The sequence below is a fragment of the Grampus griseus genome (assembly GCF_964374135.1).
Source record: "Grampus griseus genome assembly, chromosome: 20".
Lineage (NCBI taxonomy): Eukaryota > Metazoa > Chordata > Mammalia > Artiodactyla > Delphinidae > Grampus > Grampus griseus.
Genome location: NC_139014.1, coordinates 1,271,459 through 1,289,462, shown reverse-complemented (window position 1 = coordinate 1,289,462; position 18,004 = coordinate 1,271,459). Strand labels below are relative to the sequence as shown.

The window sequence follows — 18,004 nt, the reverse complement described above, 5'->3', positions numbered from 1 at the left end:
TCCTTAGTACACACAGGCGAGGTCCCAGGGGCTAAAGGCATTTTTCGTAGTGCTTGAAGGTTTTTTTCCCACTGAACAAATAATCTTCAACTGGTCTTTAAATAAAACAAAAATCTGCCAGAGAGCAGATCTGGAGGAAGGCGGGGGCAGAGCACCTGGGGGGACCGTGCATCTCTTCTCTGCTCACGCACTGCCATTGCGCCTCCTTGCCCTAGCAGCAGGGTCATAGTGCACGGCCTCACTGTATCCAAGCCCGTCTTCTGCAGTACCCTTCCTGGACAATGGCACTCATGCTTTATGCTGCCGTGACTGAATGGCTGTCTTCCTTTCTGAGTGAGCAGGCAAGCCTTCTTGGGTGGGATGGAAAATACATCTCTCTTCTTAGCGTTATTCATTCCGATTCTGCGCCCTCCACGCCCTTAGGACGTGCAGGCAGGGGGGACGACAATTAAATAACGAGCGAGCGGGTCCCAAACAAAGCCATGTGATGCTAGGCACTGAGCTTCCTCTGTTTCCCAACGCTCCTGAAACCCCACAATGAGGTCTGTAATTTTATTCTTTGAGAAATGGATTCCTGTAAGCTTTTAGCACAGTGAGAATTGCCCAATCTTATGAAATGTTCTTTTTTCCCTCCCTCAAGCCCTTCGGGTAACACAGACCAGATTTCTAGATGTCCTACTGGCAGCCGACCTTTTCTCGTGAACTCTAGTCAGTGGCCAAGGGAGAGGAGCGTCCGTGCTTTAGAATCTCTTTTCTGGGCCTGCAAGCAAAAATTTGATGACATTTCTCCTTGATATGAAACCTCTGCTCGGACATCTGGCTTCACAGTGAGGAACTTTCAATACACCAGCTTCAAAGAAAGGGCTTAGCCGTGGTGGGGCATGATGCCAGAGGAATGTTCCCCGGTCTTTCCATACAACTATTTCTATCAGTTTCCCCCCCATGAACTTCTGGGAGTTCAGCAGAGAGCAGTCACTGCCGAGCAGATGACTTGGCTTTGGGGTGCAGCCTGGTGGGGCCTCCCACTGGAGTGCTGGAGTACAGAAATTATGTGTAAACAAGGTGTAGGGTATTTTATTAGAGTCTGCCTATTGGGCAAAATATATTGCTGTTACCGCAAGCCAGTTACTTCTGCATATCTGCTATAGCATCACAAAATATTTACAAGTTTGCTGCCATCAATTAAATGAGAATAAAGTGACATGATTAGTTTCCAGAGCCTTGATTTATGTGGTAACATCATTCAGTTACTCAGTATATTTCTAGAACTTCCACTAAGCCATGAACTTCAATAAGTGATTGCTCTCAAGAGGCTGAGAGTCTACTTGGTGATAAAGAGAAAGAGTCAAATACAGGTCACAATCTCCTCTTCTCAGTCCCCAAATCCTCCTCAAATCATGAATTGTTTTTGAAAGGCTGCGGTTAACTTGTGAAGCAACAAAACCTGACTGACGCTGTGAGGGTGTTCAGAGTTCCTATTTGTCCCGTTTGGGGGATTCACATGCACCACTCTGCACGTGGGTCTGGGTGCAGCGTGTTGTCCCAGACCCACCTGGAGATAAAGACAAGCACTATGCCACCTCCCTAGACCTGCAGATGCTGATTTGCAAAACACATTCTAGGTTTTGGATAAGGGGTTGGGGACCACCATTACAGTGCAGAGAAAACTTCAGTAGAGGAAGGAGCAAAGCTGGCATGGGCTTCTCACTCAGACACCTCACAGAAAGATGACATTGAAATCTTAAGAGAAAGGACTCTACAGGGAGCTCGTGTGATCACAGAGAGCGTGAAGGTTGAGGGCTGGCTGTTGATACAGTGGAGAGAAGGGCCACATCTAGACAAGTGGTTCTCAAAGTTTTGGGTCTCTGGACCCCTTTACACTCTTAAAAAATCAAGAACCCCGAAGAGGTTTTGTTTATGTGGGTTATATCTACTGATATTCACTATATTAGAAATTAAAATTAACAACTATTAAAACATTTATGTATTAATTCATTTAAAAATACCAGTAATAAACCCATTATGTATGAACCTAAACATATATTTTAAAAATAAAAGTAACTACTTTTCCAAAGCAAGAAAAAATTAGCGAGGAGCGTGGCTGTGTTTTATACTTTTGCAAATCTTTAACGCCTGGCTTAGCAGAAGGAGCTCGGTTCTCATCTCTGCTTCTGCATTCAGTCTCTTACGAGACGTTGCTTTGGCTGAAGTATAGGAAGACAATCTAGTCTCACATGGGTAAGCAGTTGAAAAGGGAGGGGTCCTTTAGTAACCTTTCAGAAGACTGTGGATATTCCTTGTGACTACATCAAAAATTGACAAGCGGTAGTTTCTTAAAAATGTTATTAGCTGCCATGTGGAATCTGAAACTCTATCAGTAAACTCTGTGTACTGTGAACATTAAAATCCACTGGTCCACTTTGTTTTTTGAGTGCGTCTTTCACCTATGCGTGATTCTGTAACAACAGTGATTTGGAAAACACTGGTTCAGAGTTTTATAAAAATCTTCCAAATGTTGATACACTTCACTAATTCTTCCCTGTTTCTTCCCGTGCACATCATTAGTGATACCACTGATCTCATCGGAAAAGTCTTCAAGTACTGGGAAGCTGTCAAGCTTGCAGTGATGGTATAAGTTTTCCAAATTCCTAATTTTTGCTTGAAAGCTCAAATTTTATCATTAGCAACAATATAGTCAGTTGCTATCCTTGAAGCATCAGACGCACTTCCTTCATTTTCAAGAAAACCTCTGCCAGGCAGTCAGAACAGAATATGCGGAGTTTGCCTTTCAATCGTCCTTCCAAGTGACTAGAGTTCAGCTCACACTCAAACAAATGCAGAACTGCTTCTCCTCAAGACAACCATCCTACTTCAGTATGCAGCAGGAGTGCTTTATGTGTACTTCCTATTAATATTAGAAGATGTGTTCTCAGGGCTTGGGATTTAATAAAATTAATACTATGTGTTTCAGTTTTTCTTAAAGCACAAGTATGTGGTGGTGAAGAAAATGACTACCCATACAGTTCAGTGTCAATGCCATGTCTCATGATCAAACGCCAGCAGCTTTACCCTCCACTGCTTTTATACCATCAGTGCAAATGTGAACACAGTGAAAAAGGCATCTGATGTCTTTGTCCTATTATGAAAGCAGTTTTGACCTGGTGGAGCCCCTGAAAAGATCTCAGGGGCCCACAGGGGTCAGGGGTCTGAGGACAACACCTTGAGAACCACTGGTTTAGGTGGTGAAGTGTTTCATACGCCACGCTACAAGGGTAGACTTCATCCCGTAGGCAATGGAAAGTCACCGATGGATTTTAAGAAGCAAACCACATACTCATATCTGTGTTGTAGAAAGATCCCTTTATGGGACTTCCCTGGTGGTCCAGCGGGAAGGAATCCATCTTCCAACGCAGGGGACATGGGTTAGATCCCTGGTCAAGGAACTAAGACCCCACGTGCCGTGGGGCAACTAAGCCCATGTGCCACAACTACTGAGCTCGCACGCCTCAACAAGAGAGCCTGCATGCTGCAAACTACAAAGCCCACACGCCCTGGAGCCCACGCACCGCAACTAGAGAGAAGCTTGCACGCCACAACTAGGGAGAAGCTTGCAGCCACAACTAGAGAGAAGCCCACGCGCCACAACTAAGAGCCCGCGTGCTGCAACTAAGAGCCCACGTGCCACAGCTAAGACCTGATGCAGCAAAAAACTAAATAAAAAAAAGAAAGGTCACTTTATCAACAGTTTGAGGGACAGATTTGAGAGGGGCAAGCTACTGGCAGTGATTCTACAAAAAAGGGATTGTAACAGGCAAAGTCAAAGACATGAAGGTCTAAGAAGGTAGGAGCTAGTGATTGAGGGATGGGGTGTGCATTTGGAAATATGCAGACGTTATTCTAGGAACTGACCTTGGGGAGGGAGGGAGGCAAAGAATTCATTCAAGGGGGCTTCCAGAATCTGACTTGAGTGACTGAGTGGATGATGGTGGTACTTTAATTCTTATAATCAGTACAAGAAGAACAGGTTGGGGTGAGAGAAGAGTGGGAGGAAGATAAAGTCAGTTTATGGTGTATGTAGTTTGAATAGCCTGAGGGTCCTCCAAGTGAAACTGTGCAACAGTACGTAAAAATGTGGACTGACCGCCTGCCAGTTCAGGGGACATAGGTTCCCTGGTCTGGGAAGATCCCACATGCCGCGGAGCAACTAAGCCCATGCGCTACAACTACTGAGCCTGTGCTCTAGAGTCCGCGAGCCACAACTACTGAAGCCCGTGTGCCTAGAGCCCACGCTCCACAACAAGAGAAGCCACTGCAATGAGAAACCCAGGCACCACAACGAAGAGTAGCCCCCGCTCACCGCAACGAGAGAGAGCCTGCATGCAGCAATGAAGACCCAATGCAGCCATAAATAAATAAATAAATAATAAATAAATAAAAATAAAATTTCCATCCTGTTTTAAAAAAATGTGGATTGAGAGCTCAGAAGAAGTCTGGGTGGAGGTGGAGATTCAAAAGTCATTTGCGTGGAAGTTTACATGAGGGGCTGGGATTGTCCAGGGACAGCACATACAAAGAAAACAGAAGAGGCTTTGCTTAACACCAATATTTGAGTGTCAAAAAGAGGAAAAGGAGACAGGGGATGGGAGAAGCGGTTTCAAGATGGTTGATGAACTGGGAAAGCACTGTCATGGAGCTAAGGCAGTTTTCAGAGCCTGTTTATTGGCGGATTAAATCACTGTTCATAGATGCTCATGGTCTCAGACTAGAGAGGGTATATGATTTCCCTGCCCCACTGACGTGGATGGAAATGAAGCTGAGGCTGCAGGGACTTTCTTCCTGCTCATGTTTTGCCCTCCTGTAATCCACCATGAGGAGGACACCCAGGCAGCTACTAGTCCAAGGAGATTGTACAGACAAGTAGAGCAGGCCTGAGCCCAATCTAAAGCCTGGAGTCAAAGCACACGAATGGTCCATAGATATGTTTTAAGAAAAACAAATGTGTGTTATGACAAGTCACTGAACTTGGGGGATCGTTTGTTACACAGCATTGTGGCAACTGCTGACTAACACAGGTTCCTTGTTAAGTGTTATTAAGGAGTCAAACAGGCTTCTAAGGTCACAAAGGAGACTGAATTTCCCTCTCCCAACACCAAATGAAGCGAGTAAATACGAGTAAAAATGAGCAGAAAAGCACTAAGGCACTGAGATAGGGTAGTAAGGTGGACATAATGGGAAAAAACCCTCAAGGGCTTGTGGTGAAGGAAACAAACATGACTCTGGAGACACCACAGCATTTCAGTGACTTGACTTCAGAATCTGCCCATGTCCCCACATTGCCACTTTGTTAGGGTCAGCAAAGCCCCAGGACTTCCCACTAATACCACCACCTTTGAAGACAAGGACACTGTGTGGGTAGCCACAGCTTTCTCCTCTTCTGGCTGTGGGATGGGTGGGAAAACAGGTAGAAGTCAGGGCTGTCTACCACTGAGGAAAGTGAAGGTGTCCAGCCTTCAGGACGACACACCAAGTTGGGATAATCCAACCCCCAATGGATTCTGTGATGTCCCCCCCACCCCATTAAGGTAGTGCGAACTCAGCAACTGAACAGTCAGCCCAACCAGACTGCAGGCACGTCTCTACTCCAGCTCATCCTCCCCTTCCCTCGGGTTCCAGAAAACACAGAGACACTACAAATAAGTGTTACTGGTGCAGGGGAGATGCGCTGTGTTTCAGAAACATTTGATATGGGACGTTGAACGTTTAGAGGGACCTGGTTAACTGCTGAATGTATCCTGCTTAATCTATTAAACTTACCAGATAAAGAAAGACTGCTCCAGGAATCCCCCAGAAAATGCAAATCACTGACGTGGGGGAAAGCTCAAACCTTGCTCAGCCTTCTCCACAGCAACGTTAACTGCTAGATGAGCCATGTCTAAGTTCTCGGGGGAAACAATGAAAACAAGTATACTGTGCCATCTAACATGTCATTCAAACATAAAGGTCGTTGGCAGACATTCTTTTTTTTTTTTTTTTTGCAGTAAGCGGGCCTCTCACTGTTGTGGCCTCTCCCATTACGGAGCACAGGCTCCGGACGCGCAGGCTCAGCGGCCATGGCTCACGGGCCCAGCCGCTCCGCGTCACGTGGGATCTTCCCGGACCGGGGTACGAACCCGCGTCCCCTGCATCGGCAGGCGGACTCTCAACCACTGCGCCACCAGGGAAGCCCAGTACCATGAATCTTGAAGGAACTACTTGACCATGAAATCCAGCCAATTAAGAACCACATCAAAGTAAAAACTTCGGGAATGGAAGTGCAAAAGGCTGGGGTATAAAAGGCCTAGTAGTAAGCACCATGTCATTCATGTCCTTTAAAGATAGCATGGGTATTAAACTAAGGGCTATGGTTAAAGACAAACTGTGAATATCGTAAACCCAGACGCTGTAAAGATACAACACAACCCCAGGCAGGAGGTGGTGAGGGGGCGTAATGGGAACGACTGTGAGTATTCTAATCTACTCAGCTTTCAGCCCCGAATCAAATTCTGCCCAAAAGTTTAACAATTCCTCCTGTTTTAGTCTAGCTTCTTTCATCAGCTGAATTTAAGTAAAATTAACTTGAGATTTTTCTAAAACTAAAAAAATACCGGATCTAGAGTATTAACCCATTCTGTACGTCTCTCTGGCTTTCCTTCTCTTTTCTCCTTATATGTAGTCGGATATCTGAAATGATGTTCATCTTAATGCCAAGATGGCTATTTCTGGGTGATGCAATCTGTGGTGACTTTAAATATTTTTACCTTTCTGGCTCCCTGCATTTTGAATTATTTACGAGCATATGCCATTATCCAGTTTTTACAAAAATAGAGTAGATTTTCTTTAAAAATATGCCCTGATTAGTTAATGACCAATGTTGATTCTGGGTGGTAGGAATATAGACACAGGTTTTCCCCTGTACTGTTTTGTGCAGGTGAGGGGTAAGAGGAGATGGCGCTGGACGCTGGGCACAGACCACTGCTGGGGATCTACGTGGCCTCACAACCTCTTCCCCTCGCCCCTCTGAGAGGTGGTGACCGTCTCCTCTCCCCCTGGCTCGGGGCTGGCCCTGGGACCTGGCTTGACCGACAGAATGCGGTGGGAGCGCCACTGTGAGCCTCCTACGGTAGCCGTAAGGGAGGCGCAGGTCTGCCCTCACCGACCTGAACCCCACTCTAGACAGCAGCTTCCACGTACAACCCCCTATGCTACCCATTGAGCAGAAGACCGCCCAGTCCAACCCTGCCCACATCTCTGATCCACAGAATCGTGGGCACATAACAGAGCTGTGGCTTTAAACTGCCCAGTTTTGGGGTGATTTGTTCTACAGCAGAGAGAGCTCTTCTTAGAAGCTTGACTCTGCAGGTGAGGAGTGGGCTAAAGCAGGAAGTAAGTGATGAAGACCCTTTGCTCTCGAGGTCGGGTGCACCGCGGCACGAAAGAGGCGCTCGCGGGACCGGGCTGCTTCTGCTCTAACTCCTTCTGCGCCCCAGGAATTCCATTCTGTGAGAGGCCTCGCTTCTGAGCCACAAGGCTCCTGCCTGCTGTGAGTCTCGGCTGCGTGATCCCCTTATGACCACTGGGTTCCTCTGGGCTAACGAAGGCTCTTCCTTTTCTACCAGACACTTCTTATTGTCTCTTATTGTAAAACTGTTGTTATAACTTGAAGTATAGAGCTAAGATAAAAGAAGAAAATTACCACAAATTCCACCACTCAGAGATATAACCACGAGTAAAATTCTGATGTGTAATTCCAGTCTTTTTTTCTCTTTATATGTACTTTTTTTGGGCAAAGATGACCTCGTATGTACCTACTGTCTTGTAAACTGCACTTTCATTGACAACTGTCTTGCGAACATCTTCAAGACCCCTAAATATCCTTCTCCAACATCGCTTTCAATATTGCTTAGTTTTCAGCTGATGTGCTACGGTGGAAAAGAAAGTATAGCAAGGAGACCAAAAATGCCGGTGCTGTGAATGCCTTTCCCATGACGGGAGATCAATGAACAGTTACGAGATAAATGAGTGAGTGCTAGAATGAGCATCTTTTTGGCTAGCTAAAGCTCAGTGCAAGTTTTTAACTGCCACGTAGGGCAAATTCTGGAAATGGGTCAAAGCCTAGGCACGTCTCTCGGGCAATGTAATAATGGTAGGTATTGCCAAATTATTCTCCGGAGATGTTTTATCGTGTTACACTACCCCAGACCGGTGGCCCTTTAATTGGGTTTCAGCGGCCTCCACTCGATACCTCCGTTTTCTCTGAAGACTGACTTTAATGAAAGGGCTCCTTACCCACGGGAACACTCTGAGGCCCTCGCCGAGTGAGCGCTGGGCCTTCTGTGCACTCTGTCCTCCACCCAGGAAGTGGGGTGAGGCACACTTCCATCACGAGCACGCACACTGTTCTTATAGCGAATATTTAAACACAGGAAGACCTAATACTACAAAGTATCAGGTCCATACGAGCTTACTTGAATGTACATGTAGGCAAATGTACCTGGTCTCAGAAAACCAAATACAAGCCTCGGGGTGACTCTGTCTCTCTCTGAGTATCTCTATCCCTCCATGTATCTGCGTGTACAAAACACTCACACACAATTAGAATGTCCAGATCAAACAGCTGTTGCAAAAGTGCTGTCATCATTCAGGCAGACAGGGAATCAGAGTGACGACACCCTGACTTGGTTACGCACTTGGTCACCAATTCACTTTCACAGACAATGTAGATGCAGGGGTCTGGTGTAACGGTTAATAGCTGAGGCTGTCAGGTCAGAAGACCATGACTTGAACCTGGCTCTGCCAGTTATCTGGCCATCTGACCTCTGGCTGGTTACTTCACCCCAGAGCCTCAGTTTTCCCATCTGTAAGATGGGGATGATAGAAACACTCTTCCTCGTAAAAATTACTCATAAAGCTTAAATGAGACAATGGAACGTGAGGTGAATGAAAATGTTTGGTAGAGAGCCTGGGACATACTACTTGTTGAAGAAATATCAGCTATTATTTCTATTATTTTTTGTGACACAGCCTAAAAAAAATCGTGCAAGGCAACAAGTGCTAATACATTAACTATCTGATATAGGTTAGTAAAAGAAAAAGTCATTCACTTTATCCATAATCTACGTGAGTGAATCAAAACTCAACTATATCTTATCTACATTGTGATTTTAATTATTTTCACGTACCTATGTTTTGGTCATTATATGTCATAAATATAATATAAATATATTTATGTACATATATATATATATATATATACTGCCATCTTTGAACTTCAACTTCAGTTTTTATGATTAGACAGTCTGTTGGAGATTAGGGTCAGAATGTTTTTCCCTTTTAACAGGTGAATGGATTAAAACTACAGAAAAATTAATTAAAAATAGGCAGTTATACTAATTACATTTCTTTCAAGATGTTTTTTTTTTTTTTTCAAGATGTTTTAATCTTTGAGAAACAGTACTGGAAACTCTGTTGTTATGAAGTAAATGAATGTTCCCCTTTTGCATATATTGGGATTCAATTACTTATTTAAAATGTGGAAATTACCTACCACTCGGTATCTGGGTATCAAGTGGAAAAGAAACTCACGTAAAATGAAATTTTTATATAGCAAAAGAATTTAAATAAAGTTGTAACTCAGTTCATGCAAAGCAAAACAGTTCTACAGATCAATGAGTACTTCCTCTGCATCTATAAATGAAGAGTTTCAAAGATTTGTAAAAATTACCAGAATATGAAAAAGAAACATCTTTTTTTGTCTCATCACACGTAGGGGGAGAAAACGCTCACAGATGGAAAAATACAGGAAAAATCTCATTAACGACAAAACAAGTCGTCACCTCTAAAGTGAGGAGGCTGGATATACTCGCCTCTAAGGTTTGGTCCATGTCTTAAGGTTTCTCTTGTATTCAGTGCTGTCCAGGCTTAAAGGGTATATACAACAAAGCAACTGACATTAACACTGACTTCTCCCTAAATTACTCAGATTGCCTACAATAGGCTAGAGAAAAGAAAGATGGAGGGATTAGGCAGAAAAAGGCAGTGACCCAAATGTCTCTTTTATTTTTCTTTGCTTTGTATGATCACATACTTCAAGCATTGTTATAACAAAGCAAAATCACTGAAAAATAATCTTTTGCTGGGAATTCTTTAAAAAGTGTTTTGTTCTCTTTTAAATCTTATTTATAAAGGTTTCCAGATGCTTATCCTAACAGATTAAACACAGCATGATGTAGACACTTACAAAAATATTCACTGCTATGAAGCCAAGAAGAAACTACTTTGAGATCTAACTGCCTATCACCTAAAGAATCGGGGTCCAGGGGATTTTCTGTTGCTATTAAAGGTGTGATCCTCTGAAGCCATTTGGAAACCACCTAGGTTCTCAGCAGCAACGCAGTACGGTGTCCAAGCATATCACATGGTTGGCATTCCAAACCTCCAACAGGTTCTTTCTCATTATGCGAATCCATAATGAAAGGATGTGGGCAGAGAACAGAATGTAAACTGGAAGCTGACTTCTGAATTCATTAGCCAGCAGTCCTTGGCTAACACAGTCATTCTAATTTCAAGAGACAGCTCCAGAGTGGTTCTCAAGAGAAAGGACAGGGTATTTTTCAAATATTTGTTCAATGTGAATGGACTGGGCTCGCCCAAAATGACTTTTTCCGCTGGCATGTGATCTTTTAGAGGGAAGGCAGCCTGAGTCACTGGCTACATCAAAGTTAGAGTCCAGTGAATGGATTACTGCAGGCTGTGTGAGCAAGCCAGATACCTGCATTCATCCGCCCACTGCTGGGGTTTCAGCCCTCCTTTTAATTACATTAAAGCAGCTGGTACCACTGGTTACTGGGGTCTCCAGATTACCTTGATTGCTCGGTCATTATCTCTAATCAGCTGCTTCTTCTCATCTTCAAACTTCTGTACAACGTCCTGGAGCTGCCTTTCTGCAGCGAGCCGCTGCTGGCTGCTCTCCTCTTTCAGAGAGGAGATGGTCGTCTGAAGCTCTGCTATGATCTAAAATGAAAACAGCATGCTGTAGCTTCAAATTCTTCAGTGAGAGGCCTCTATTTTATATGTATTTATGCTTCACGAAAGAATGGATTTGGCAAAACTCTAGTCCACAAACTAAATATTTTCAATTAATGTATCACACACACTAACGCATGAAATTCCACACAATAAAAGACTATAATAAAACTGTGAATGGTGAACAACTGCTGAACCAAATATACTTGGAAGCCGTTCCCACTATAACATTCCACAATGTTTACTCATCAGAGGAAAGGACATCTGTGATCTCAAAACTATGAAATGTGTCAGGATTCATTTTACTGAGAAGCATACTTGTTAGAGTGAAAAAAAACCATTTTGCCTTTCATAATACTTTGAACTCTAATAACCAAAGAAAATCATGAACAGAGTTCATGGTTCATAGTTACCTAACTCTACACAGTGACTTCTGAGTGTTTACTAACGCTTGTGCACTGTGCTAAGCACTTCGGTTCCTGTGTCAGTTACTACTGGGCGACAAGCACTGTCACTGCCCATCTTTTATAAATGGAGAGACAGAGGCAGTGCAAGAGGTCAACCCGTGACCTTGCTGAAGACGCCATGCGACCAGGAGACAGGCAGGATGTGAACCCTGCAGACAGGTCGAATGCTGTACTAGTCGGTTCCTCTTAACTAGCTACTACTTTGTCTTCCTTTTAAACAAGGTTTTGGTATTGAAGAGAAGTTTATTATGATACAGTTCCAAATAGGTTGCTTTCTTCCTAACTGATGTATATCCATGAAAGTTTATTTTTGGTTCAAATGAGTCATTTCAGAGGCTCCCGCAGTACTCTCTACATTTGAGAATCGGGTCTCTCCATGACTGGGTTCCCTCCATGGTCTCAAAGTAAATCGGATGAGGGACCTTTTCTTTAACAGGTTTACTGAGAGCACTGCTCTTCCTTTGGTTTGGATGTATCCATTTCCTTTCAAATTCAATAGTGATGGACCTTTCAAAAGCAGGAAATGGTTGTTTCTTCTAATAAAAGCAGCAACCTTGGTCCTGGGTTAGAACTTTATGCTGTTGGGTCTATAGGAGAAGGGCTGACTGGTGAGAAACACTGAACCAGTTAATACTAGATTTTCCTTGAAGCTCAGTTTTTCAACTATTATTTGATGACAAAACTAGATTACAGTATCATAAGGCGGTAACCAGAAAGTGTCTGGAGTCTTCCAGATGCCAAGTGCTATAGAAGCATTAGTTGTTACTACTGACATAAGTAGCATATTTACCCAAAAAAGGAACATTTAAGCTTTGAGAAGTGAGCAAACTCACTGTAACAAAGGTGAACACTTAGAATTTGTAAATAATCAAATATAAAACAAGTGTGAAATAAATGACAAAATATACTAATATTTTTAAATGCAAATCTGAACCTTCTGCAATGAGAAGAGGGATTCATTTACTGAGAATGAAGATGTTTTCATCTGTTTTCTGAATTTTGATTGTTTCCATTCTGGCTGCAATTCAGTTAATTCTCATAGCACTTCTATGAAACAGGGAAGGTTAAATTCTTAGAGTAAATGTCAAAAACTGAGGCGCAGAATAATCAGCTCACTCACAGTTACAGAGCAAGGGGAGCTGGAGATAAGAAACAGCCAGATTTCCTTGGCCCAGCATGAAACTTAAGAGTGATATTTTATAAGAACATGGGGCCAAATAGTAAAAATAACTATTGCAATGACTAGTGCAGTGTTTCAAGTTGAGTAAACTGAAACGTGGTAGAAGTGCTGAGTTTAATTCTGTAATGTGTTCAGTGTGTGTGTGTGTGCGCGCGCGCACGTGTGTGTTTAGTTCTGTCATGCAGTTTTATCACGTGTAGATTCGTAGACCACCACCACGATTACACAGCGCATTTTTATGGTACAAAGTAATTTTGTGTCTTTAAAAATTAGTAAGATTTAGATTCGCTTCTAACTGACCAAGACTGAAGGTAAAAAATATTTGGGGGCTCTTCAAATGACCACCAGGACATAAGACATGGATCTCTTCTTTTCAGAAGACTTATGACAGCGTACGTCAAAAATAAATAAATGCAGGTTTTGGAAGGAATGACGGGTGAAGACCAGGATGCTCTGAGGAGAACACACTCGCTTTTGTGTAGAAAATGAAGCCTTCACACTCTTTGCGGGAATAATGGAATTCCTTTGGGGAAATAATGAGCTTATCTTTGGCAAGTTATATTTTAAAACTTATGAAGATGATATAGGGAGAGTGTCAAAACACTTCAGGTGAAATACCTCATATAGACAAATGAACTGATAGACTGATAGACATGATGGATTTAGAGAGGCGGCTGAAATATGGATAATATTGGAAGCAGATTTGAGGTTTACTTTAAGATTGAGAAATAATCACACTAACTAGATGAATTAGGTCTTGGCTGTAGACCTAGAGTATAAGACAACAGACTATTCTCTCCTTAGCTCAGGGCACACAACTGGCACGCAATAGATATTTAAGTATTGGAACTATAATCATAGTAAATAAGAAAAAATAATTCCCTGGCAAATTATATTGAGATAATTTAGTCTTTTCATAGAGTAATAATGTAAAACGTTTCTGAGAAAAAGAAAAACTGACCTGTGCAATCATAATCAAACGCCACAGGGTTTGACTGAATCATATTAAAAATCGTAAGACAAAATGCTACCACTCAACTAAATGTCTATCCTGTATTAGCTTCAGAGAAAGAAGTGGATAAGAACATTTCCATATGGATATTCAAAATTAAGATTTGGGGAAGCAAAAGGAAAGTTATTTGGGGCTAATACTGTAAGCAACCTAACCAATGAAAGCTGTAATATTTCATCATATTGTTAAGCAATTTCTACTTTGCATAAGTGTCAGTGGGCTTATTAGGTCTTAAAAATAACAGGATTCTAAATAGAGGTTAAGATTTCATTTTTAACTCTCTTGTTTTTTAGATCATAGTAGAGTTTGAGATTTTCATAAAACTCTTCTTTAAAATACACTGGACAAGGCATACATGGCAAGGTTTGGCAAACATTGAAGATCCCTAGAAAATAAGTGGAAGAGGGGCACCCGTGCCTTCTGGGTGGCCACCCTGAAGAGTGGCAGGGAGGGGGGCATATGGGCATGGGGCATGAGCCCAGGCTCTAATCTGCGCCAGTGGGAGCTTGGGGGCCACGTGGGGGGACATCGGTCCCTCGGCGATGGGCAGGCTCTGCTAGCATTTCTCCGCAGCTACCTACATTCCTGCAAAAACGGCATTAGTTTTCTTTGAAAAATGGCCTCTAGGTAAGTCAGATGAGTGGGGAAAACCACATGAAAGATGAAAAGGCAAGGTTAATATGTAATATTAAGATAAAAAAGAACAAATACGCGATTCTGATGGAAGTTATATTGGGGAGTGTGCTCAGAGATGGTGCTACCGTTGCCATCAGGGTGAACACAACGCGACCCAGGAGGGGCACCGTCCTGGGCCTGTGAGCGTTCAGAGTGCATGGTCTACTAGGTCCTGGGGCTTGATACAATCTTAAAAGGTTAAGTGACTTCCTTTAAGGGAGTAAAATACTTAAAATATTTTCCAAATTTAACCTGATGCTTCCCTAGGTACCAGTGTATTCATTACTAATGTGTGCATCTTATTACTTTTTTTTTTTTTTGGAGAGAGAGGGATTTAGAAAAATCTGATAAGCGGTTAAGCAGCTTTGCTTCGGGCACTCTCCTCAGCGAGACGTGAGTTAGAGGTTCCAGCAGACCATCACTGGAAGACGGCAGACGTCCATCCGCAGTTCTGCTGTATAAGGTTTATTTTCAAATAATCTGTTTCTCTGAACTGACTTTATTATAGACAAGTGTTTCTCAAATGCCAGTTCACAGATATAAACATATACATATATTTATATGCATATAAATATTTATATTATTTAGAGGTGGGCAAACAAAATGTTTGTAATGTAAGGTCATCCTACCTCTTATGAGAAGGTGGACTATCTTGTATCGTGTTATTCTATCTTTTCTAGGATTTTTCTTTTTAGGTGTTGCACTGCCCTTTCATTTATGAAGGGTGGCCACAGCACAGGACACCAGCTGATGTCTGCTCCTACCTCCTTCATGTCCGTACACGGGGAAATATCCAGCAACCCTTTGCCTCTCCAAATTCTGAAGGGAGATTTTATCAGTTCTTGAACGCCCAGAAATAAATTTCAAACACATCATTTCTTGCTCCTTCCATACATTTTTCATTCTTTGCTCCCCCTTTCCTTTCTCCACTGAGATTTCACAGGCCCTTATAAGAACTAATGGCTGTTAAATGCTTTACCGTGTCCTAGGCCCTGTACCAAGCACTTTTCTGGCATTGTGTTGAGGTAAGTATACTACTCCCCCATTTTACACATGAGGAAACTGGATTCCAGAGAGAGCAGGTCACTCGCTCAAGGTCACGTAAGTGGTGGGGCTGGTATTCGGACTCAGGTCCGTGGACTCCAAAGCTTAGGCTTTCTTCCCCCCAACTTACATTTAATTTGCTTTAATATGGACTAATCAGGCTTCTTCACACCTTCCTTTAGGTAAAACTCAAATACTCTCAGTGTTCAAGCATTTCTACCAGCTGTTTTGTACCTCACTTTTGGTCTACCTCCGCCATTTAACATAAAGCAAAGTAAGCAGGATGTAAGGGTATGCCAGCTGGGTTTTTTCACGTTTTAGTTTCGCTTTTGGAGTAATAAGATTTCTTTTGATTATAAGAATCTTTCTCAGTGGATTAAAGAGGATATTTCCCCATGCTATTGCCTGGAATAATGGCCCTTGAGACATCACCGTCACCTTTTAGATAAACACGTTCGTCTTCACTTAGACAAAGACTTTTTGCTTTCCTAATGGGATGTGAATTATATAACATATGCACATTTTAGAAATAACTGTAGAACCTAAGCAATTTCATAATTATCGGCAGAGTTCTGCCATATTAAAAACGTGAGGGGTTGGGCCAGACTTGGTGGTGTCAGGTTAAGACCTTCCGTTCCAATGTCAAAGACAGGTTGGGTCCTGGCTTAGTCACTTGCTAACCTGTGTGACCTCACCTCTCTGAGTCTCAGTTTTCTCAAACGGAAAAATGGGGCCAGTAATAGTTTCTAATCCCAGAGTTCCTGTGAATGAAACTGAATGAATCAATATGATTAGTGCCCCATAAACTTCTTAATTTCATTATCGTTTTGTTGTAGCCTTGCTAGTACCACCACTGTGTACGTACATTTCAGCTGACGGCCACATCTCACTATACATGGCAAAAATACTAAGAAAAACTGATTTTAAAAATCATCAGATATGATGTCCACAAAGTGAAATGGCTTCATCTATCCATCTGTAAGATGAAAATTAGCATTTTATTTATTCCACAATGACTCATACGACTAAGGAATGTTTGGAATTCCCTAGATGACGCCAGAGGACATCATTATAACAGCTTGTGCAGAAGAAGGACTCCAAGCATCGTAAGTCAAGTAGAGACAAGTGTTCAGTTTTTGGCCTTCTACTACAACTACTATAGTAACAACATCCAGCAAGATGTCAATGTTGGCCCTTGTAATTCTTCTTTTTCCCAAAAGGAGTCAACAGTTGAGCTGCTAATTTAACCCAGTATATTTGTCATTTTGAATCTTGTTGTTAAGCAGTCTTTAGGTGCAGCAAAATGGAATACTGCAAAAAAAGCACAGATGTATCAAACCGCTTACATCACAAAGGTAGGTGTGTCTCTCCAGCCCTTGTGAAATACGTTTCAGCCTGGACTTGTTCAAGTACACAGGCTAGTTTTACAATATCTGAGTGTGTGTGTGAGTGTGTGTGTGTGTCGGTTCAAATGGTTCAGTATGCCTGATTTTAGAAAGTTGAGACTGAAATATTAACAGCATCTGCATACTCATCGAAAATATGACACTAATCCATAAAAAATGGAAAAGAATCACATTTAGCTCTAAAGTACAAGTGCTTTTATGGTAGGTTTCTTTCTTGTTTGTTTTGGTTTTGCTCTTTTTTTCTTTAAAGCTCTTACCTGTGAGGATTTGGCAAGCTTCTGAGTGTATTCTTTCTCGGTCTGCTTCAGCCTGCTGTTGGCCTGAAAAACACATGCAATGAACACACACACAGTGACCTGTGAGGTTGGTATCTCTCGCACACGCCTATCACCAGGCAGCTGGGATGGCTGCCAGCTGCACCGCCCTTCTGGGGCAGCCAGAAAACCACAGGGCTTGCCTTTGATCTAACGCCAACTATTCATCACTTAAAAAGCAAAAAGCAAAAGAGGAAAAAAAAAAGATCTCTCCTGCCAATTATTAGACAAACACAGACTTCTGTGGAAAGAGAAAGGGAGAAGGAGAGACAGAAATAGACCCAGCAAACGTGTGTGAAGTCAGGGAAGAGAGGAAACACAGGAGAAGGAAGAGGAAACGAGGGGAGAGGGAATCGGAGGTGGGGGAGGGAAGACGGTAAATTTAACACTCTTTCCCTTAGTTTAAAGAGAAAAGAACTAGACCCTCCTGGTGGAGGCTGATAGGAGATTTTAGACTCACTGAGCCAAGGTCTGAGCCCTACTCTGCTGACACACAAGAGCTCTTTTTTTGAAGTGACAGATACATCTAAATCAAACAATTTCTATGGCCTGGAAGTAGGGAGGCCTTCCCAGAAGAAGTCCACGTTACTTAGAACTCCACGATCTCCTTTGCCACCCGAGTTCCCATCCTTTGTGTGTGACCTGCTTTCCGTCTCCCTGGAAGCCTCAGGATCTGCACTTTATCCTCCGTGTTCGGAAGTGTCGCGGTGACTTGCCCTAGCCGGGCCTTTTTTCTCATCCATTGTGCAGGCACTAAACAGGCCCTTTCAATCTGCGCTCGTGTCCTGCATTTCTAGAAAAGGCTTTGGTCATTTCTCTCTTAATTTCCTCTCTTTTTCCCCCGG

The 18,004-nt window shown here is 42.7% G+C and overlaps 1 protein-coding gene across 3 annotated transcripts in view; it reads right to left on the bottom strand.

The window, feature by feature from the left end:
• The window catches only part of CEP112 (centrosomal protein 112), a 418,975-nt gene that overhangs the window by 73,927 nt on the left and 327,044 nt on the right, over nt 1-18,004 (bottom strand). For all 3 annotated transcript variants that reach the window (XM_082679947.1, XM_082679948.1, XM_082679949.1), the window contains 2 exons: nt 17,103-17,165; nt 10,900-11,049 (listed from right to left, as the gene is read on the bottom strand). In XM_082679947.1, coding sequence (XP_082536073.1) covers nt 10,900-11,049; nt 17,103-17,165 — 213 coding nt within the window. The remainder of the gene's footprint in view (nt 1-10,899; nt 11,050-17,102; nt 17,166-18,004) is intronic.